The sequence below is a fragment of the Cavia porcellus genome, unplaced genomic scaffold, assembly GCF_034190915.1.
Source record: "Cavia porcellus strain 051 isolate PalLab524CR breed Dunkin Hartley unplaced genomic scaffold, mCavPor4.1 scaffold_32, whole genome shotgun sequence".
NCBI lineage: Eukaryota > Metazoa > Chordata > Mammalia > Rodentia > Caviidae > Cavia > Cavia porcellus.
Genome location: NW_026947515.1, coordinates 46,214,039 through 46,237,553, shown reverse-complemented (window position 1 = coordinate 46,237,553; position 23,515 = coordinate 46,214,039). Strand labels below are relative to the sequence as shown.

Below are 23,515 nucleotides of genomic sequence, written 5' to 3'. Positions count from 1 at the left end.
AATTTATGATCATTATATTAGGTCTGAAATAACAATTGAATTAATAATTGTACACCTACCATTTGCTACTTTCTGCAAATGGTGTTCCAAATGTGTTTTGAATTGAACATGAAAGTATTTGAAATAAATTTTAGAAATAAAAAATATGGCCCATGTAAATACAACAGGTAAGACATTACAAAGGGAATGGCCTCCACTCCAGCAAGGTGCACTTTCTAGGCCTACTAATTACATCCAGGGAATATGTCACATGAAATTTGTATCTATTTGTTTCAGGTAGTTTTCTATATTGATAATTCACAGTTTTATTTTCTTTTTTTTTTAATTTTTTTTAAATTTTATTTAAGGAGAAAAGAAAAAAAGCAGAGAAAGGGTACAAGTTATACAGATTTGCAGGAAAAAAATGAACAGTAGGAAATCACTAGTTAATGGATTACATATTGTCATCTTAGAAATAATTGCTCAAGTCACAAAATTAAAGCTTGTAAAGTGGACATTCCATCAATGATACTGCAAACAGTTCTGTTCAATGATCCAATAAAACTCTGTGATATCATTTTCTATCTTATACACTTAAATATACATGCAGTTATATAGTATAGAGCACTTTCTTTTCCTCTCTTTTGTACAATGACTATTACACATTTTGGGTTTCATTGCTCCCATGGTTCTTATTACTTTTTTGGAAGAGAGTAAAACCAAATGAGACATAACAGGACAGAATCGGTCAAGTCAAAAGGGTGGACATAATAGATAATGTGAAAACATAATACAAGGTGATCAACAATGGTTACCATAATGCCTCCCGCTATCTCTAATAGAATTGCCTATATCGTTAGTTACAATACAATTGAACAAAACAGTAAAGAATAAAACCGACAAAACCAAAACATTGGAGACATTGGAGGTCTTCAAAAATAGATAAAAGTCAACGAGAATGGGCGTTATAATGAATCTCATTATCTTCACAGCTGATGCCTAAATTTTCGAACCTGATACTATCCAGCAAAACAGAATAGGGGAACATCAGTTAAAAACCAGATGGTGAGAGTAATACAGGGCTTTAAATCGAGGTAATGGAAAGTCAAAGTGGGTTACTATAATATATCCTGCTATTTTTTTCCTTTAATTAAAAGGATAAAAATAAAAAAGTAAATAATGGAATGGAGATTGAGATAAAAGAGGGCATAACAACGAAACAGCACAGATCAAAACATAACCATTTAAGCAGAATAGTGTTTCACCACCAGATAATCCTGACCTAAAAGTAGTTACCATATTATCTCTTTCCTTGAAATCCTTGGGTACAACTTCGTATACTGCAGCATTAAGTATATCAAAACAATGTAAAACCATTTAAGAGAATGACAGCATTACAGAGTATTTAGAATCGACTAACAGAAAATGAACAATGGTTTCTGTATAATCTCCTTGTCTTTAAAAGGTTTTTGCTTATACTATCGTACATAATAAAATCCAGTAAGATACAACCTATTTGGACCATTGGAGACAGAAGGACAAAAGCTAGATGAGACTTCAAAACAAGATGATACTAAATCAGTATTACCTATTAAGATGTCATTTTCTCCAAAATAGCTGTTCCTATCATCCAATCTTCTCTGCCTCATTTCTATTGAGCTCTTATTCTGTCAGTAGCTGTCAGTTTGTCTTCTTCACTTTGTTCTCTGCTCCATTCGTTGTGGCCTCCATTATTTCTGGATTCTTTGTATTTTTCTTTTTTTAGAATATCCTGCAATACTCTCTGTAGAGTTGAATTGGTGGTTTCAAATTCCCCCAGTTCCTCTTTATCCTGGAAGCACCTTGTTTTTCCATCAATTTCCAGGGACAGTTGTGCAGGATATCTCAATCTTGGCTGGAGATTATTATCTTTCAAAGCTTGAATTATTTCCCTCCACGCTCTTCGTGATTTGATGGTTTGTGCAGAGAAATCTGCTGTAATTCTGATGGGTGTTCCCTTGTAAGTGGTCTGTTTCTTGTCTCTGACAGCTTTTAATATTCTGTTCTTGTATTGAATTACTGGAATTTTTATTATTATATGCCTGGGTGTTGCTCTGTTTGGGTTGTAGATAGCTGGGGTCCTGTATGCCTCATACATCTGAGTATCTTTACCTTTTGCTAAATTAGGAAAATTCTCCTGGATTATTTCTGTGAATAGCTTTTGTAGTTCATTTGTTTGTGTCCCTACTTCTTCTTTTATGTTCTTAATCCTTAAGTTATGGATCCTCTTATCATCTTCTTGTCTTTGTATTATTGCTGTTTGTTTCTTTGTTATTTTTAAGAAGTTTTTCATTTCATTCTCCCATATTACAATTCTGCCCTCCAGTTCAGATAGTCTGTCCTTAGTTTCTTTCAAGCTGTTATGCCAGTCTTGGATAGACTTCTTAGTTTCTTGGTAGTCCCTTTGAACCTGCTTCACGTATTCTATGCTTTCCCTGTTCTCTCCATCAAACAATTCTCCCCTCTTTTTCTGTTCTTCCATTCCACCATCTGTTTTTTCTTGGGTGGTGCTTAGCATTTCTCTAACTATTTTGCATACTTCTAGCTTCAGGTCGTTGATAACTTCATTCCTGAATTGGTCTATGAGGCTCTCTATATGGCGCCTTATGTGTAATGGTGCGGTGTCTGCTATTGCCTGTTTCTCAGAATTGGGGGCTGAGGAGCCTTTCTTGTTGCTGCCTCTTCCCATATTCTCTGTTCCTTATATATGCAAGCTTATATGAGAGGCCCAGCTTCTCTCCCTGTCAGCCACAGCCTGATTGAATTGCACCGGTTAGGTGTTCCCACTCACCGCTGCACACCAGGCAGCCTATGTGGGGCCCGTCCCTCCCGGCTCTGGGATCTGGGTTGGGCCAGCCTACGGGGTCCACCGGCAGCGTCACGCAGGCCAGGCACTTTTCACCAATCCCGCCCGAGAGGGGAATGTGTGGCTGGAGTCGCCACCGCGCCCTGCTCCCGCAGGACTGCTTGGGCCCAGAAAGTCCGCTGGAGTCAAACTGTGGTGGAGTGTCAGTTTCTTTCACTCACCTCGCCACAAGTCAGAACATGCCTCCCTGCCCATCCTGTTGTCGACTCCGTTCGCAGACTCTCGTTCTCAGAGTTTCCATGCGTCTCTCTCCTTGCCGAGCCGATGTAGAGGCAGCCAGCCACTGCGCGGCGGGAAACCCAAATGGCGTGGGGTCCAGCGTCAGCAGCGAGGCTTTTCTGTTCCTGTTTTAGCACCAGGACTGCATTCCAAGTTGGTTTCTCTCAGCCAAGTTCGTTCCTGAGTTAGCAGAGCATAACTCCACCTGCTTATGTCACTTTAGTCCGCACCATACCTGGCTTCTGAGCCTAGTTTTCAGAGAGCCTCCAGTAGTTGCTGTTATCTGTCCGCCATGTTCTCCCAGAAGTCCCGATACTCTATTTTTGAATCATGTACTATGCCCATCCTTCTGTTCTAACCAACTCTGTTTTGTTTAGTCATCTTAAGATTTATTCTCTTCAAAAAATGTAATAAGAATTGTGGGAGTAAAAAAACTCAAAAAGTGTAATTGTTATTGTGAAAAAGAGGAAAGGAAGGTGGTGTAAGGGATATAACTTCATGCTTGAGTGTGTAGGATGGAAAAACATATTACTGAGCTTTTGTTGGATCACTGAACATAACTTTCTGCAATCTCACTATATGAATGTCCACTTTCTATGCTTTAATTTTATAATTTGGACAACTGTTTCTAAGATGACAATATGTAACCTATTAACTAGTGAGTTCTTACTGTATATTTCTTTAAATTCTGCATTACTTGTACCCTTTTACTCCTTTGTTTTTATTTCTTTTTTCTCTTTAATTAAAAAATAATCAATCCTGGAATGGATATCTTTTATTTACTTAATTTTTTGGCACTTGAGATCAAACTCATGACCTCACACTTGCCAGGCAGGTGCTTAAGCCACTGAGCTAAGTCCACAGCCCACCAATTGATATGTTTTACATCTCGTCCTCTTCAGAGTAGTTGCCTCTACTCTTACACTTGATACCAGCAAGCATACCAAATGTGAATAAAATCAGTCACGGCCAAATAACATTCAAACAAACCAGCTTCAAAGAAGATCAGTCATAGAAGACAATGTAAGTAATATAGGGATTCAGTTTTAGTTAATGGAAATTAAGGACAGTTACCATGGTATAACCTGCTATTTTTTGTTATCTCTCTGTGCCCTCAAATCTGAGTAGACAGACCAGAACAAAATATAACCAAACTAAACAGAGCAACAAGACTACTGTAGCTTTTAAATCCTGATACACTTTTAACAATGTCCACTGCCTTCCTTTTTTAGGCAATTCCTCACCTTTCTCCTTCTCAGGATACTATTATTCACTGTTCAGAGTGATATTAGTCTAGTCTCTCATGTTCAATTTCAGCACACATAAAGACAAAGACAGCTAAAGAGAATGAGAGACATTATGGTAGTCATTATCGACTTCCCCAAAATCAGTCTTGAAGACCGAAAAAGCCTGCATCATCCTGTAATTATTTGATTAGTTTTATAATATTTGGTGTATATTTAATGTGTGTGAAGATGGGAACAACTATTTGGAAGAAAACTAGACACAGTAAGATAGACAGTGAACATCTCCAGTGGACTTGCTTTGAAATCTGTGTTTCCTTATCTTGTTTCCTAATGAACTGTTCTGTTCTGTTTTGTCATGTTTAATCTTACCCTCTTTATTAAAAAAAGTGTGTAGGACAGATAGGCATATTAATAACTTTTTGTTGGATCACTGAGGTGAACTGTCGACAGTGTCATTAATTGAATATCACTTTGTATGCTTTAAATTTGTAACTTGAACAACTACTTCTAAGATGACAATACGAAACTAATCAACTAGTGATTTCTTATTGTTTATTTTTCTGAAATTCTGTATTATTTCTACACTTTTATCTTTAAATAAACATTACAATTCACCAAAAAATATGAAATTTAAGTTTTAAAGACAAAATATTAAGTACACAGGCACTATCCATATTTGAAAGTGAAAAGCTCATTTCAGTTTGGCATGTTTAATTACAAGATGCCATGTTGAAGCACAAAAACACTTTAAAAAATCTAGAGAGTTACAAGGAATTAACTGAAAATCATACAACATATGCAATTGAGTAGAGCTCCACCTCAGATTTGTCATTTGTGGAATATTTGTGAAGAAATATTGACATCTAACTTCTTTATTGATTATTTCTTCAGGTCTCCTTGGGATTTTTAAAGTAAACTTGGATCTAAACTGTCTGAACAGTGATTCTTTTTCTATGTATTTAACAAGAAACATGGATTACCATATTTCTCACATTGTTAACCCGCATAGGATCTTTGCCCAGTGAGCTCTTTCAGATATGTAACAATGATCATGTGTGCTGAGAGTATTCCCATAACACATAGGATTTATCTATTTTGTGAGTTTTTTCACGTATTTCACTTACAATCTGGCTGATGAAAGTGTCTCCACTTGCTTACATAGCCAGTGGTTCTTCCCAGTGTGAATTCTTTCATGTGTTTTGCAATGACTGTATGGGGTAAAAGCTTTGCCACATTGTTATATACATAGGGTTTCTTTACCAGTGTGAAGTCATGGATGTATTTTACAATATCCATGTGTGGTGAAAGCTTTCCCACATTCTTCACATACACAGGGTTTCTCAACACTGCAAATTTTTCATGTATTGGACAATGAGCATTTCTGCTGAAACCTTTCCCTCATTCCTTACATATGTAAGTTTTCTGCCCAGTGTGAAGATTTTCATGCATCATGCAATATGTACGTGTGCTGAAACCATTCTCATGATGCCTATATACACTGGTTTTATCTTGAGTGTGAACAATCATATTGCTTATAATGTCGATGTAGGGTAAAAACTTTCCCACATTGCTTACATACATAGGGTTTCTCTCCAATGTGAATTCGTTCATGCTTCCAACAATCTCCCTGTGTTTTAAAAGCTTTCCCACATTGCTTACATACAGAGTGTCTCTCCAGTGTGAATACTTTCATGTTCCTTACAATTTGCATGTGTGATAAAAGCTTTTCCACATTGCTTACATACATATGGTTTCTATCCAGTGTGAATTCTTTCATGTATCTTCCAATCGCCCCATGTGATAAAAGCTTTCCCACATTGCTTACAAATATATGGTTTCTTTCCAGTGTGAATTCTTTCATGTTTCTTACAATCTCCCTGTGTTTTAAAAGTTTTACCACATTGCTTACATACATAGGGTTTCTCTCCAGTGTGAATTCTTTCATGAACCTTACAATTTGCATGTCTGTTAAAAGCTTTCCCACATTTCTTACATACATATGGTTTCTTCCCAGTGTGAACGTTTCATGTTGCTTACAATGTCCAGATCTGGTGAATCCTTTTCCACACTGCTGATATACATGGGGTTTCTCTCCATTGTGAATTCTTTCATGTTTCTTACAATCTCCCTGTGTTTTAAAAGCTTTCCGACATTGCTTACATACATAAGGTTTCTCTCCAGTGTGAATTCTTTCATGTTCCTTACAGGTTGGATGAAACCTTTTCCACATTGCTTACACACATAGGGTTTCTCTGCAGTGTGAACATTTGCATGTGTTTGAAAATGAATTTTACTGCTAAAATCTTTCCCACGTTTCTTACATATATGCAATTTCTGCCCAGTGTGAAGTTTTTCACGGATTACACAATAAGTACATGTGCTGAAAGCTTTCTCACAGTGCTTACATTCATAACATTTTTCTCTGGAGTGAAGACTTTCATGTACTTGACAATATGCACGTGTTGTAAATGCTTTCCCACACTGATTACATATGTAGGGTCTCTCTCCTCTGTGAATTCTTTCATGTTTCTTACAAATTCCATGTATAGTAAAACCTTTCCCGCATTGATTGCATACATAGGATTTCCCTCCACTGCAATATTTTTATGGATCTGAACATTGTGGTGTGTTTCTGTTTCTTTCACATTCACATTACCTTCTGCAGTACAAAGGAATATTTCTTTACACTGATTCCAAGATGTATGTCCATAGTATTTCCCTAGCTTGTCATTTCTGTAAAGAAAAATACAGGATTCATATATAGGATTTATAACCATATTACTAAGTTTTTGTTGGAGAGTTGAACAAAACTGCTTGCAGTCTCGCTGATTGAATCCCCACTTTGTATGTTTCACTTTTGTATTTCATAACTATTTCTATGAGCAGCATATGTAATCATCATCTTGCGATTTCTTACTGTTTATTTTCACTTTGAAAATAGTATTATTTCTACTTATTTTGTTTTGTTTAATCTTTCCTTATATTAAATTTAAAAAAGAACAATTCACAGTGAAATGGGTCTCCGTTTAATGACTGCATTAATGTCAAGTTCTGCTTTTAATGCCTGCTAAGAAATTCAGACCATGAAGCTACAGAATGGACTTGTAAGATATGTTGAAAACAACCATTCCCAAAAGACTGGTACACATTTGGAAATCTTAAAATTGGTACTTTAAAATTCAGAATCTTTAGCTTCACTTTGGGCATGGGTACATATGTGTATCATATATAGATTATTCTGATATGTTTCCCCATCACAATGTCCCTTCTGTCCTTAACCTGTAGTTCCCTTTTCCATATGGTCAGTCTTACTTTTCCCTATCAACTCTCTTTCATTTCATTCCACAATTTATATTTTGGTTTCTCATCTAAAAGAAACCCTGTGACCTTTTAGGTTTTATAGCTGAGCTATTTCACTGAATTGATGGGTGAAAGACCCATCTATTTCTTATGTCAAATGACATTGTATTTTTATGTTTTGACATTATATAACACATATTTTTCTTTTCTGGGCTGGAAATGAACAACAGGTATGAGCATAAAATCTATAGCTTTTTAAAAATCTATTTTAAGAGATTTTCACGGATAATTAAGCTGTGAAGTTTGAACTTGAATTTGCCATTCTGCAAAATCTGATTCCTCGTATGCTGGGTTTAGAAAAATGCACAATCACAGTGAGTCTATTAACATTTTCCTTCTCCACACGTCCAGTGATAGATAGCTAAGCTTCAAGGCCTGATCTGTTATAACTTGATCTGCTTTGTATATGAGTAAGCATGTATCAGTATTTTATGCAGATTTGAGATTTTAAAAATATCCAGGACAAGTATCAGGGGATCAATTTCTAGAGACAACTGCATACTGATATTCAAAATGAGTGCACTAACATTCCACCAGCCTACTAAGAATATTAATCAGAATCGCTGATTGTCTAGAGCATGGCTTGGAAACATGAGCACTCAGTTTTATTTCAAATTCTATTGCAATCTTAGCAATTGTTAGATAATGAATGTGCATAGAAGAAAACACATTCCACATAACTGAGGTACCTGAAATAATAGTAACTGAAATAAAGAAGCAACATTGGGAAGCATCAAAGAAATTCAAACTAGAAATAATCTTGTAGGTAAAAAAAAAAAAAAGAAATGAAGGAGATTCTGAACATATCTAAAGAAGACACAGTTAAAAAATTGGAGGAACTAAACAAAAAGATAGAATCCCTGGATGAACTCTAGAAGAAACAAACAGAATACATAAAGCAGATGCAAAGTGATATACAGGAAATGAAAAACTCCATTGAATATTGTAAAAACTGCCTCAATGAATGTGAAGATACAATCTCAGACCTCGAAGACAAGATTGCAGCTAGTGAACAGGAAAGGAAAGATGTTTTTAAAATAACAAGAAATCACGAAATAACTATTCAACACCTGCAAGATGACGCAAAGCAGAACAACATTAGGTTGATAGGGATAAATGAAAAAGAAGGGGGACAACATAAAGGATATCAAGAGGATATTTAGAGAAGTAATAGCTGAAAATTTCCCAAACACGAGATTGGAAACTGATATCAAGATCAATGAAGCATATAGAAATCCAAATAGCCATAACCAAAATAAATCTACACCCAGACATATAATAATGACCATCCCAGAAATTGAGCAAAAGAATAGAATATTAAAAGCTGTCAAAGAGAAGAGACAGATCACCTATAAAGGAAAATGTATCAGAATCACAGCAGACTTCTCAGCAAAAACAATAAAGTCAAGAAGAGCATGCAATGAAGTATTTCAGATCCTAAAGGAAAATGATTGCCAACCTAGACTGATGTACCCTGAAAAACTGTCCTTCAAAATCAAAGGAGAAATAAGATTCTTCTATGACAAAGAAAAGCTGAAAAACTTCATGATCACCAAGCCAACCCTGCAAAGAATACTGAAAGACAGCCTAGATACATTTAGGAAAAAACCTCTAAACCAAACAGAAAGCTAAAAAGAGCAGAAAGATAAAGATGCAACAGCAGAAAGATAACATGTCAACAATAAACCAATATATAACAGCTCTAACCATTAATGTAAATGGTCTCAATGGACCAATAAAGGAAACCAACTGGCAGAATGGATTAAGAAACAAAATCCAACCATATGCTGTCTACAAGAAACCTATCTAAATCCAAAAGGATACTCGCAGACTGAAAGCCAAAGGATGGAAAACAATATTTCATGCAACAGGAACCAAAAACATAACAAAACAAAACAAGCAAATAAACAAAAAAACAGAGGTAGCTATTCTGTTTGCAGACAATGTGAACTTCAAGCCAATAATGATCAGAAGGGATGAAGAAGGTCACTAAACACTGCTTAGAGGAAAACTCCAAGAGGAAGAGAAAACTATCTTAAATTTATATGCACCAAACTCCAGAGCACCCAATTATATAAAACAAGTACTAACAAAAATGAAAAATCAAATTAGCACTAACACAATTCTAACAGGAGATATTAACATATCAGTGACACCAATGGACAGATCAACCAGACAGAAAATGAGCAAATAAATAAAAGAACTAAATCGCACCTGTGAATAAATGGACTTAATAGACATATACAGAGTACTCTACCCAACAACAACAGAATACACATTCTGCTCAGTATTACATGGGTCATTTTCTGAAATAGACCAAATATTAATTCACAGAGCATATTTAAATAAATGCAAAATGGTTGAAATTATCCCTTGCATGCTACCAGACCATACTACAATGAAATTAGAAATTAATAATAAAAGATACTGCAAAATTCCCACAAACACATGGAAACTGAATAACACTCTTGAGTAATCAATGAGTCACAGAGGAAATTAAAGCAGAAATTAAACAATACCTACAAAGAAATGAAAAAACTAATACAACATACCAGAATCAATGTGATGTAATGAAAGCTGTCCTCTGAGGAAAATTTATGGCACGAGTTCCCACATTAGGAAAACAGAATGAATAGAAATATATAACCTGATGTTATACCTCAAATATCTAGAAAAAGAAGAGCAAGTCAAGCCCAAAGCCAAAAGAAAAGAAGAAATTATAGAAATCAATGCAATAGAGACCAAAAAAAAAAAAAATCCAAAAAATCAATGAATCAAAGACTTGGTTCTTTGAAAGAATAAATAAAATCGAAGAGCCACTAGCCAACCTTATTTTAAAAACGGAAGAAAATGTTCAAATGCATGCAATAAGGAATAAAAGAGGTGAAATTACTACAGACCCTATTGAAATACAGAAGATCAAAAACACCTATTTCGAAAACCTCTACTTTCAAAGGTTTTATAACACAGAGGAAATAGACAGATATCTAAAGCATATGAAGTACCATAGCTAGGTCATGAAGATGTAAATCTACAGAATAACTCAAATTCTATTAATGAAATTGAAAACATAATAAAATCGTTACCTACAAAGAAGAGCCCAGGCCCAGACGGATTCACTGAAGAATTCTACAAGAAATATAAAGAAGACCTAATGCCAACACTCTGTAAACTCTTCAATGAAATGGAAAGGGAAGCAATCCTTCATAAATTGTTCCTAGAAGCAAATATTACTGTAGTACAAAAACCAGAGGAGGACCCAACTGAAAAAAAGAACTACAGAACAATCTCCCTAATGAACAAGGATGCAAAAATCCTCAATAAAATACTGGCAAATAGGATGGAGCAAATCAACAAGAAGATCATTTATCAGGACCAAGGGGGATTCATCCCAAGCATACTGAGATTGTTTAATATATGTAAATAAATAAATGTAATGCACCATATCAATAGAGCCAGAAGTTATAATCACATGATCATTAATATAGATGCAGAAAAAGCTTTTGATAAGGTCCAACATTCATTTATGATAAGAACCTTGCAGAAAATTGGAATAGATGGTCCTTACCTCAATATAATTAAGGCCAGCAATGACAAAACAGCCAGTACCATACGAAATGGTAAAAAATTGAAGGCCTTTACTTTAAATCAGGCACAAGACAAGGATGTCCCTTATCACAGCTCCTATTTAATATAGTACTGAAAATAATGGGCAGAGCAATTAGACAAGACAGAAACATAAAAGGCGTAAAGATAGGAAAAGAAGAAGTTAAATGATCAGTATTTGCAGATGACATGATACATTATATAGAAGATCCCTGAAGCTCCATTGAAAGACTCCTAGATATATTAATTCAGTAATGTAGCTGGATAGAGAATCAATACTCAAAAATCAATAGTATTTCTATACACTAACAACAAAGTCACACAGACAGAAATAAGAGAGGCCACACCCTTCACACTAGCAAACAAAAAAATGAAATATTTAGGAATTACTCTCACGAAAGAAGTGAAAGACCTATACAGGGAAAATTATAACACACTGAAAAATGAAATTGAAGATGATCTCAGAAAATGGAAAGACATCCCTTGCTCATGAATAGGAAGAATAAATATTGTGAAAATGGCCATTCTCCCAAAACTTTTATTCAGATGCAATGCAATTCTGATAAAAATACCATCAACATACCTCATAGAACTTGAGAAATCACCCCTAAAATCATCTGGAATAAGAAGAAACCAAGAATAGCAAGGACAATTAGAAGCAGCAAAAGCAAGGCAGGAGGTACCACAATCCTTGACTTGAAGTTATACTACAAAGCAACTGTAGTACAATCAACATGGGCCTGGAATTGAAACAGAGCCGAAGATCAGTGGAATAGATGAGAAGATACAACCACCACTACAAACACACTCAACTCCCTTATCTTTGATAAATGGGCCAAACATGTTCACTGGAAGAATGACATTCTATTTAATAAATGGTGGTGAAAAACTGGCTCTCCATATGCCTAAAACTAAAACTAGACCCATGCCTATCACCATGTACTAAAATAAAATCTAAATGGATCAAAGATGTAAATATTAACAGAAACACTAAATCTATTGGAAGACAAATTGGGTAAAAACCTTGAAGAATAGGAGTAGGTAGAGAATTGATGAACAGGACTCAAACCTCATAGGAAATGCTTCCCAGAATCAATCATTGGGATCACCTCTTATTAAAAAGTTTCTGCACATCAAAAGAAATCTCCAGTATAGTGAAAAGAAAACCCACAAACTGGGAAAATGTCTTAGTGAACTGGCCCACAGACAGAGGACTTCTATCTAAAACATATAAAGCATTTTAAAAAATGAGTCCACCAAAATTCATAGACCCAATCCAAAAATGAGCATCTGAGATGAATAAACAATTTTGAGATGAAGAAATACAAATGACAAATAAATACATGAAAAAATGTTCACCATCAATGGTCATTAGAGAAATACAAATTAAAATCACATTGAAATTTCATCTCACTCCTGAAAGAATGGCCAAGACCAAGAAAACCACCAACAACAAATGTTGGAGACGCTGTTGGGAAAAAGGAACTCTTCTGCACTGTTTGTGGGAGTGTAGACTGGTGCAACCATTGTGGAGATCAGTCTGGAGATTTATCAGAAACTTGGGACTGGAAGCACCTTTTGACCCAGCTCTTCTACTTCTAGGCGTATTCACCGAGGAACTGAAAGCATCATTCAACAGTGATATATGTGCACGCATTTTTATAGCAGCACAACCAGATCTTGGAAACAATCTAAGTATTCATCAACTGAGGAATGGATAAAAAAGTTATGGTGCTTTTATACAATAGAGTACTAGTCAGCTATAAAGAATAATCACATTGACATATAAATAAATGGATGCAGATTGAGACCATATTAAGAAGTGAAATAAATCAAACTCAAATGTATAAATACCAAATATATTCCCTGGTATAAGAAATGATAATACATAGAAGTATGTGGTAATCATGATACCCAATCATATTGGTTTGAATCCATACAATGTTTTTACTCACTAAGTGCAATGGTTTTATCCTGGGTTTCTCGATTTTAGTATCGAGGATAGTACGAATAGCTATTCTGAAGAAAATAACACATCATAAAAGCTAGTGCTGATTTAATATCTTCTTTGGAACTCCCATCAAGCTGTTGTACATAATTCCACTGGTTTTACCATGTTGTGTCTTAATATATTTTACTGTATGTGATAGTATAAATAAAAATTTTTACAGGCAAAGAGATTATATAGAAATCGTTGTTCATTTTCTGTTAACTGGCTCTAAATACCCTGTAATTCTTTCATACCCTTGAATGGCTTCACACTGTCTTGATATGATTGATTCTATAGTATACGAAGTTATACTCAAATAATTCAAGGAAAGAGGCACTATGGTGACTACTATTATGTTAGATTATCTGGTGGTGAAACAAAATGATGCTTTACTTGTTCAGTTCTGACCTGTGTTGTTCTATTACAATGTCTTTTTTATCTCGATATACACCCTTTTTTAAAAAAATTATACTATTTTTTATTTTTTTCTATTAAAGGAAAACTAAATTAAAAAATAGCGGGATATATTATAGTAACTATTTGTTTTCCTATTAACCTGATTTGAACCCCAGTATTGCTCTCCTCATCTTATTCTGCCTGATTTTACTATATTCTATTTTGTTTGATAGTATCAAGTTTGAGGGTAGAGGCAACCACTTTGAAGGCAATAAGATTTAATATGATGCCCATTATGATTTGACTATTATCTTCTTTTGAAATCCTGTAAGGTCTCCAGTGTAGATTTTATTGGTCTTGTTCTCTACTGTTTTGATCTATTCTATTATAACTGATGATATAGCAACTCTTTTGAGGGACAATGGTAACCATTTTTGATCAGCTGATATTCTATTTTTGATTCAAGTACTATGCCCATCCTTATGTTCTAACCAAATCTGTTTTGTTAACTCACTTGAGGTTTTATTCTCTTCAAAAAAAAGTAGTAAGAACTATGGGAGTAAAAAAAACTCAAAAGTGTAATTGTTATTGTGAAGAAGAGAGGAAAGGAAGGTGGTCTAAAGGATATAAGTGCCTGTTTGAGTGTGTAGGAAGGAAAACCATATTACTGAGCTTTTGTTGGATCATTGAACAGAACTGTCTGCAATCTCGCTGTATTAATGTTCACTTTAGATGCTTTAATTTTATAATTTGGACAACTGTTTCAAAGAAGACAATATATAACCTATTAACTAGTGATTTCTTACTGTATTTTTTTTCTTGAAATTCTGTATTATTTGTACCCTTTTACTGCTTTGTTTTTTTATGTTCTTTTTTTCTCTTTAAATAAAAAAATTAAACCTGGAATTTATATCTTTTATTTATTTAATTTTTTTTTTTGGTACTGGGGATCAAACTGGAAAGCTCACACTTGCCAGGCAGGGGCTTAAGCCACTGAGCTAAATCCCCAGCCCCACAATATATATCTGTCACATCTTATCATCTTCAGAGTAGTTGCCTCTACTGTTGGACTTGATACCAGCAAGCATACCAAATGTGAATAAAATCAGTCAAGGCCAAATAACATTCAAACAAGCTTCAAATAACATCAGTCATCATAAGACAGTGTAAGTAATATAGAGTTTCAGTTTTAGTTAATAGAAAATTAAGGACAGATACCATCATAGTATAACCTTCTATTTTTGGGTTATCTCTCTGTGCCCTCAAATCTAATGAGTAGACAGACCACAAAAAAATATAATCAAAATAAACAGAGCAACAGAACTACTGTAGCTTTTAAATCCTGATTCACTTTTAACAATGTCCTCTGCCTTCTTTTTTTAGGCAATTCCTCACCTTTCTCCTTCTAAGGATACTATTATTCACTGTTCAGAGTGATATTGGTTTAGTCTCTTATGTTCAATTTCAGCATACACAAAAATAAAGACGTCAACTACGAACAGAATGAGACACATTATGGTAATCATTATCAACTTCCCCAAAATCAGTCTTGAAAATCAAAAAAGTGTGCATCATCCTGTAATTATTTGATTAGTTCTATAATGTTCAGTATATATTCAATGCATGTGAAGATGGGAACAAATATTTTGAGGAAAACTAGAGACAGTAAGATAGAAAATGAACATCTCAGTGGACTTGATGTGAAACCTGTGTTTCCTTAACTTATTTCCTTGTGAACTGTTCTGTTTTGTCATGTTTAGTCTTACCATCTTTAAGATAAAAAACAAGTCTGTACAACAGATAAGCATATTAATAAGTTCCTGTTGGATCACGGAGGTGAACTGTTCACAGTGACATTATTTGAATATCATTTTGTATGCTTTAATTTTGTGACTTGAACAATTACTTCTAAGATAACAATATGTAACTAATCAACTAGTGATTTCTTATTGTTTATTTTTCAGAACTTCTGTATTATTTTTACACTTTTTGGGTTTTTTTTCCTTTAAATAAAAATAATTCATTAAAAAATATAAAAATTAAGTTTTAAAGACAAAATATTAAGTACATAGACACTATTCATACTTGAAAGTGAAAAGCCCATTTGAGTTTACCATGTTTAATTACAAGATGTCATGTTGAAGCACAAAGACACTATAAAAAATCTAAAGACGTATAAGTGATTAACTGAAAACCATAAAAAATATGTACTTGAGTAGAGCTCCACTTCAGATTTGTCATTTCTGGAAAATTTGTGAAGAAATATTGACATCAAACTTCTGTATTGATTATTTCTTCAGGTCTATTTGGAATTTTTAAACTAAACTTAGATCTAAACTGTCTGAAGAGTGCTGCTTTTTCTATGTATTTAACAACAAAAATGGATTGCCGTATTTCTCACATTGTTAATACACATAGGATCCAGTGAGCTCTTTCAGATATGCAGCAATGATCATGTGTGCTGAGATAAATACATAACACATAGGATTTATCTCTTGTGTGAATTTCTTCACATATTTCACTTACAATCTGCCTGCTGAAAGTGTCTGCACTAGCTTATGTAGCCAGTGGTTCTACTGAGTGTGAATTCTTTCATGTGTTTTGCAATAACTGTGTGTGGTAAAAGCTTTGCCACATTGTTATATGCATAGGGTTTCTCACCAGTGTGGAGTCATTGATGTATTTTACAAAATCCATGTGTGGTGAAAGCTTTCCCACATTCTTCACATAAACAGGGTTTCTCAACAGTGTAAATTTTTTCATGTATTGGACAATGAGCATTCCTGCTGAAAGCGTTCCCACATTCCTTACATATATAAGTTTTCTTCCCAGTGTGAAGTTTTTCATGCATTATGCAATATGTACTTGTGCTCAAAAAATTCATGATGCTTACATGCACTGTTTGTTTCTTGAGTGTGAACTTTCATGTTGCTTACAACTTCCCTGTTGGGTAAAAGCTTTCCCACACTGCTTACATATATAGGGTTTCTCGCCAGTGTGAATTCTTTCATGTTGCTTACAATGTCCATGTGTGGTAAAAGCTTTCCCACATTGGTTACATACATAGGGTTTCTCTCCAGTGTGAATTCTTTCATGTTTCTTAAAATATCCCTGTGTGTTAAAAGCTTTCCCACATTGCCTACATACATAGGGTTTCTCTCCAGTGTGTATTCTTTCATGTATTTTACAATTTCCCCGTGTGTTAAAAGCTTTACCACATTGCTTACATACATATGGTTTCACTCCAGTGTGAATTATTTCATGTGCCTTACAATGCCCATGTGTGGTAAAAGCTTTCCCACATTGCTTACATATATAGGGTTTCTCTCCTGTGTGAATTCTTTCATGTTGCTTAAAATACCCCCGTGTGTTAAAAGCTTTCCAACATTGCCTACATATATATGGTTTCACTCCAGTGTGAATTATTTCATGTGCCTTACAATGTTCATGTGTGCTAAAAGCTTTCCCACATTGCTTACATACATAAAGTTTCTCTCTAGTGTGAATTCTTACATGAACCTTACAATGTGCACGTGTTTTAAAAGCTTTCCCACATTGCTCACATACATATGGTTTCTCGCCAGTGTGAATTCTTTCATGTTGCTTACAATTTCCATGTCGGGTAAAACCTTTCCCACATTGCTTACATACATAGGGTTTCTCTCCAGTGTGAATTCTTTCATGATTCTTAAAATCTCCCTGTGTGTAAAAAGCTTTCCCACATTGCTTACATACATAAGGTTTCTCTCCAGTGTGAAATCTTTCATGTTTTTCACAATCTGCATGTTTGTTAAAAGCTTTCCCACACTGCTTACATACATATGGTTTCTCTCCAGTGTGAATTCTTTCATGTGTTTTACAATTTCCCCGTGTGTTAAAAGCTTTACCACATTGCTTACATATATATGGTTTCACTCCAGTGTGAATTATTTCATGAGCCTTACAATGTCCATGTGTGGTAAAAGCTTTCCCACATTGCTTACATACATAGGGTTTCTCTCCAGTGTGAATTCTTTCATGTTGCTTACAATGTCCAGATTTGGTGAAACCTTTTCCACAGTGTTGACATACATAGGGTTTCCCTCCACTGCAATATTTTTCATGGATCAGAACATTATGGTGTGTTTCTGCTTCTTTCACATTCACATTACCTTCTGCAGTACAAAGGAATACTTCTCTACACTGATTCCAAGATGTATGTCCACAGGATTTCCCTAGCTTTTCATTTCTGTTAAAAAAAAAATACCACATATAGGATTGATAACCATATTACTAAGTTTTTATGGGAGAGTTGAACAAAACTATTTGCAGTCTCGCTGTTTGAATCCCAATTCATATGTTTCACTTTTGTATTTCATTAAGTATTTCTATGAGCAGCATATGTAATCACTGTCTTTAGATTTCTTACTGTTTATTTTCATTTTGAAAGCGGTATCATTTCTACTTACTTTGTTTTTTTTTTACTCTTTCTTTACATTAAATAAAAAAATAAGAAACATTCACAGTGAAATGGGTCTCAGTTTAATGACTGCATTAATATCAAGTTTTGTTTTTAATGCCTGCTAAGAAATTCTGACCATGAAATAACAGAATGGCCTTGTAAGACATGTTGAAACCAACCATTCCCAAAAGAATAATACACATGTAGAAATCTTAAAATTTGGTACCTTTTCAAATGCAGAATCTTTAGCTTCACTTTGGGCAAGGGTACATATGTGTATCACATACAGATCATTCTGATATGTTTCCCCATCACAATCTCCCTTCTGTGCTTAATCTGTAGTTCCCTTTTCCATATGGTCAGTCTTACCTTTCTGTATTAACTTTCTTTCATTTCATTCCACAATTTATATTTTGGTTTCTCATCTAAAACAAATCCTGTGAACTTTTAAGTTTTATAGCTGAGCTATTTCACTGAATTGATGGGAGAAAGAACAACCTATTTCTTATGGCAAATGACATTATATTATTTATTTTTTGATATTATATAACACATTTTTTTTCTTTTCCATGTTGGGAATGAACAAAAGCTATTAGCATAAAATCTACAACTTTTTAAATCTGTTTTAAGACATTTTCGCTGATCATTAAGCTGTGATGTTTGAACTTGAATTTTCCATTCTGCAAAATCTGATTCCTAGTGTGCTGGATTTACAAGAATGCACAATCACAGAGAGTCTATTAACATTTTCCTTCTCCACAAATCCAGTGAGAGATAGCTAAGCTTCTTCAAGGCCTGATCTATTATAACTTGATCTGCTTTGTATATGAGCAAGCATGTATCAGTATTTTATGTGGATTTTGAATTTTTAAAAATATATCCAGGACAAGTATGAGGGGATCAATTTCTACAGACAACTGCACACTGATATTCAGAATGAGTGCACTTAACATTCCACCAGCCTTCTAAGAATTTTAGTCAGAATGGCTGATTCTTTAGAGCATGGCTTGGAAACACAAGCACTCTGTTTTATTTCAAATTCTATTGCAATCTTACTAATTTTTAGATAATGAATGTATTGTATTCACATGCATATATGGGTAGAAAAACTGAAGGGAGAATGTCATAACTCAAAGTGTATGCCTTTTGTACACATCTATATGCAATGACATACATTTTCATGATTTAATCCACTCATTATACATACCCTAGCTTATACATCTTCGGAGAATATTACTGACAATAAATTGAATGGTGCCTCATTTCTTTGGCGGTCATTTTTCTGCTGACTCACTAATTACTCAGGAACATTCCTTCTCCTTATGAGCGTGAATTACCTTAAGTATCTCCAGTAAATTTTGCATTCTTTTTCAGCTTCCTGGATATCCCCAAGTCCTCCTGAATTGTAGACATACAAATACCAGCACCCATTAGAATAATATACACAAATTAATAGATTTTGTTTAGAGTTATGATTTAATGTGCCCAGGTCTGAGCTATTTTTAAAAATATATTCACATTGTTTTTAATGAAACAGCACTGATGAGCGACATACAATATTCTGACAGCATGAATGACAAAAGTATTTTGTCCTTACCTATTGCAGTCATGTTCCTAAAGGTTTCGTCCATCACATCTCTGTAGAGGTTCTTTTGGGATGGACTCAGCAAAGTCCACTCCTCATTGCTGAAGTTCACGACCACATCCTCAAAGGTCACCACCTCCTAAAGGATCATACATATATTTCTCACACGAAGGTTGAGACACCAGGTTTTGGGATATCTTATATTCTCTCCTACAAATTTGAATCAAAAGCAAAGTGTGGTGGTATATATCTATAATTCCAGCACTCAAAATGCTGAGGCAGGATGGTTTCAGTGAGTTCAGGGCAATTCTAGGCTCCACAGGATGTTCAAATCTATCTGATATACATACAGAAAGCTTGTCTCACTAAAACAAAACAAAAGTAAACAAATACAACCAAACAAAACAGCTGAATGAAGACTGATTTCTTCAAATTTAAATCCATGTCTTGGTCATTAATTTTGTGTATATGCACATTTTTGAAGACAGCAAATTTGATGATAGATTGCAACTCACTGCTAATGTAAGAGTGAAATAGGAGCACTGATTCTTGTGCTGAGTCACAGCAATATTCCCTGTGTACTGTCTCTAAAGCAGAGCTCACAGTGAGAAGCCTGTTGGACCAGCATCCACAAAGCACAGAACCAGATAAATATCCCATCAATCAAATGGGAAGCCAAACAAGCACCTCCCTTCCCTGGTAAGTGGTGATGATGTGCCAGACTGTGGCCTATCCAGGGGGAAACCAGCAGCAGCTCCTGAGATCCATGCCATGCTGCAATTTAGGACACTTGGAAGGCAAGCAAGCACCACTTCTCCCGGGTAAGCGGTGGCGGTCTCGCAGAATGTGGCGCTTCCAGGGGGAGAATCAGCAGCAGCTCCTGAGATCCACGCCATGTGGGAACTTAGGACGCTGTGAAACCAAACAATCGGCCTGTCTCCCTACTAAGCAGTAGTGAACCTACTGATGTACGGCCTAGAATCAAACATCCCACTTCCCTACCCGTCTTCTCCTGTCACCCCCCCTCCCCCCATTAGCAAATGGGAACCAGAAATCTGAGCATCTCCTGGGAAGCAGACCATAACAAATAAGGGGGCCTTCCTTCTACTATCTCTTTGGAGGCAAATATTTTTATTACTGTTTTGCTCTATTCTGATTAATGGTATTGCTCTATTCAATATTCTGTTTTGATAAGTACTATAATGTTCTGTATTTCATCTCATTTTGATATATGTGTTTGAAAGAACAACTATTGGGGCTGGGGATTTAGCTCAGCGGCATAAGCACCTGCCTTGCAAGAAGACAGTCGTGGGTTCGATCCCCGGTACTGATAAAAAGGAAAAAGACAAAAAAAAAAAAAAAACACAACTATTATAAAGATAATAAAGTATACTGTGATACCTATTACTGTTATCGCAGTAACCAGTTGTGAAGTTGTGTACCATTTTCACTGTATGATCTTAGTTGGCCTTATTCTGCCTTGTTCTGTTGTATTTTACCACTTTCAAAATTTAAAAAAAGAAAAAAAATCTCATCAATCACTTTGATAGGCTATAGATAATGTCTCTTCAAATCTCATTTAGGCCAGTGAGTACTTTGTTCTTAATATACTTCAGCAGCATTTTGAAACATGAATTTGGTTTGATAGAACAAAACATAAATAACATCCAATATGGTACACAAATAATAACTCAAATGTTAGTGAAAAATGCTGTTTGTAAAAAATAAGTATATAAAAGGGAATGAGGCCCAAGATGTAATTTATAGCTCACTGTCACCAAGCGTTCACTTTCAATTCACATATAAGAAATATGTCCTGTGAGGCTGGTGAAGGACTTCTTCCTTGAATTTGGGGCTATCCTAAGTTACAGAGCTGTCTAACATAGAGAAACCGTGACTGTGACACCCCACAGACAAAGTGAAACTTGAAAAGAGACTGCATAAGACACCTTTGGTTTGCTTTTAAAAATTATAGCCATACAATATGGAAAAATTCCAACAATATTCACACTTTCTGAGAAACAATGTGGATATCTGCCATACAACAAAGAAAACACTTTCATAGTTGGGTATTTAGCTCAGTGGCATGAACGCCTGCCTGGAAAGCATAGGTCATGAGTTCGATCCTTGGTACAAAAAAATCCACATTTTACCTTCATGACACTGGGGCATAATTAGAGATAATCCAAGTTAGATCTGAAGTATGGAACAGAAAATTCATGGGTTGACAAGGATGTGAAACACTGATTGTTGCCAGAGCTGGTTTTGATCACCTCAATGAAGCAATCAGAACCCAACTTTAACTTCACACTTATCTAAGAACTACCTGAATTTCAGTGAAGACCCTCTCTGTTGTATGCCCTGCTTTTGGCTTCCTGCATTCTGTCAGTCACTTGTACATCCTTTCCACGCTCCTCTGATCCATCCTCTGCAGGAAACCCTTAATGCCTAACTATTGATATCACTGCAAAATTTAGAGCTTCTCCTTTACACCACTTAGTAAATTCCATTGCAGAGCATTTCCATATTTAACTGTCTATGAACAACCAAGCCACTAAATCAGCTCTTAATTCAGAGATGACACACCTATTCCTTTCCACTCAAAAGGATATCACGTGTATATGTCCATGCAAATGCCTAAATTTCAGCATTTTTTGATGAGAATTTAACAGGTAACCCTTTCAGGAATTTGTCCTTCACAAATTTTTAACCTGTCCTTGATAACACTTTCATATTTGCTTCATTTTTCTCAGACTTCAAAACCCTATGGCTGTTCTCACAAGCCTAGTCTGTGAGCAGGCGTGCCACATAAATACCTAAGTATGTTCAGAAATTATTTTGCACTGATCCATATAATACACAGGAGTTCATGAGTTGTTTGGGAAGCCTTTTTCCACTGAGGCACACTACTACACATCTCTGAATTCTCAGGACCTTTGAGACTACCTGTCATGAGGACGGAAATATGAGAACATACTATAAATTGAGGAGATCGCTACAAATACAAAAAAGCCCAAGTTTAAGTTGAGCCATTGTGGCTATGAGGCCCTGCATTACAGACATTAATAAACTTTGGACATTCCAGATCTGCTACTATGAGGAAAGAGAGCAGAGACCTAGCTCATTACTGCTCTACAAGCTACAAAAAGTATCATAGTCAGGGTCTTCTCAAGCTCCTTCCAATGCCTAAGATTGTGGAGTTACCAGGCCAGCAGTGAATTTCAAAGATGATACTTGAGTCTGCTGCTGTCATAGTGAAGCCAGGGTTCTGGGGACCCCAAATCACCCTTGCCAACAGCAAGAGGCAAAAGGGACAGTGAATGACCCATGGACAATGCTGGAGGACCTCAGGAGCTGAAGCTAACTAAATACCTGAGGCTCCAGACACTGGAATTACTTCTAAATACTTGTAACTGGTTTCACCCAATCCACCCTATCTCTGGCCTCCCATCCACAACCTCACCATGCCATGGCTCCAGGATCTCTCAGGTTCTTTGCTAATCAGGCCACAGGACATCAAAAGTACTAAATGAGATGCAGCAAGCATTTTGCTACCAGTATTCTACTCAGAAAAGGTAAATCATGCTGAGACACTGGAAGAGACAAAAGTCACAGCCAGCAATGGCCTGAAAATTGGACACTTCATATAGCCTGCCCCTTCATCAATGATTGACTCCTGCTCTACTGCTCGCCTTCTGAGTCAAGAATCAACAGGGAAAGGAACCCCTCCCTGCAAGAGAGGATCTCAAAAGATAGACTGTAGAGCAGGGACTTCTGGAGCTGCCAT

General features: G+C 35.5%; 2 protein-coding genes across 2 annotated transcripts in view; both read right to left on the bottom strand.

The window, feature by feature from the left end:
* The window catches only part of LOC134474278 (zinc finger protein 431-like), an 89,099-nt gene that overhangs the window by 55,233 nt on the left and 10,351 nt on the right, over positions 1-23,515 (bottom strand). The gene's annotated exons all lie outside the window — the stretch shown is intronic.
* LOC134474466 (zinc finger protein 93-like) lies at positions 304-22,153 on the bottom strand. The gene is made up of 3 exons (XM_063242637.1): positions 22,122-22,153; positions 19,481-19,663; positions 304-17,930 (listed from the first exon to the last, which is right to left on the bottom strand). Exons 1-3 carry the CDS (start codon positions 22,151-22,153, stop codon positions 16,592-16,594), a joined length of 1,554 nt encoding a protein of 517 aa, XP_063098707.1. The 3' UTR covers positions 304-16,591.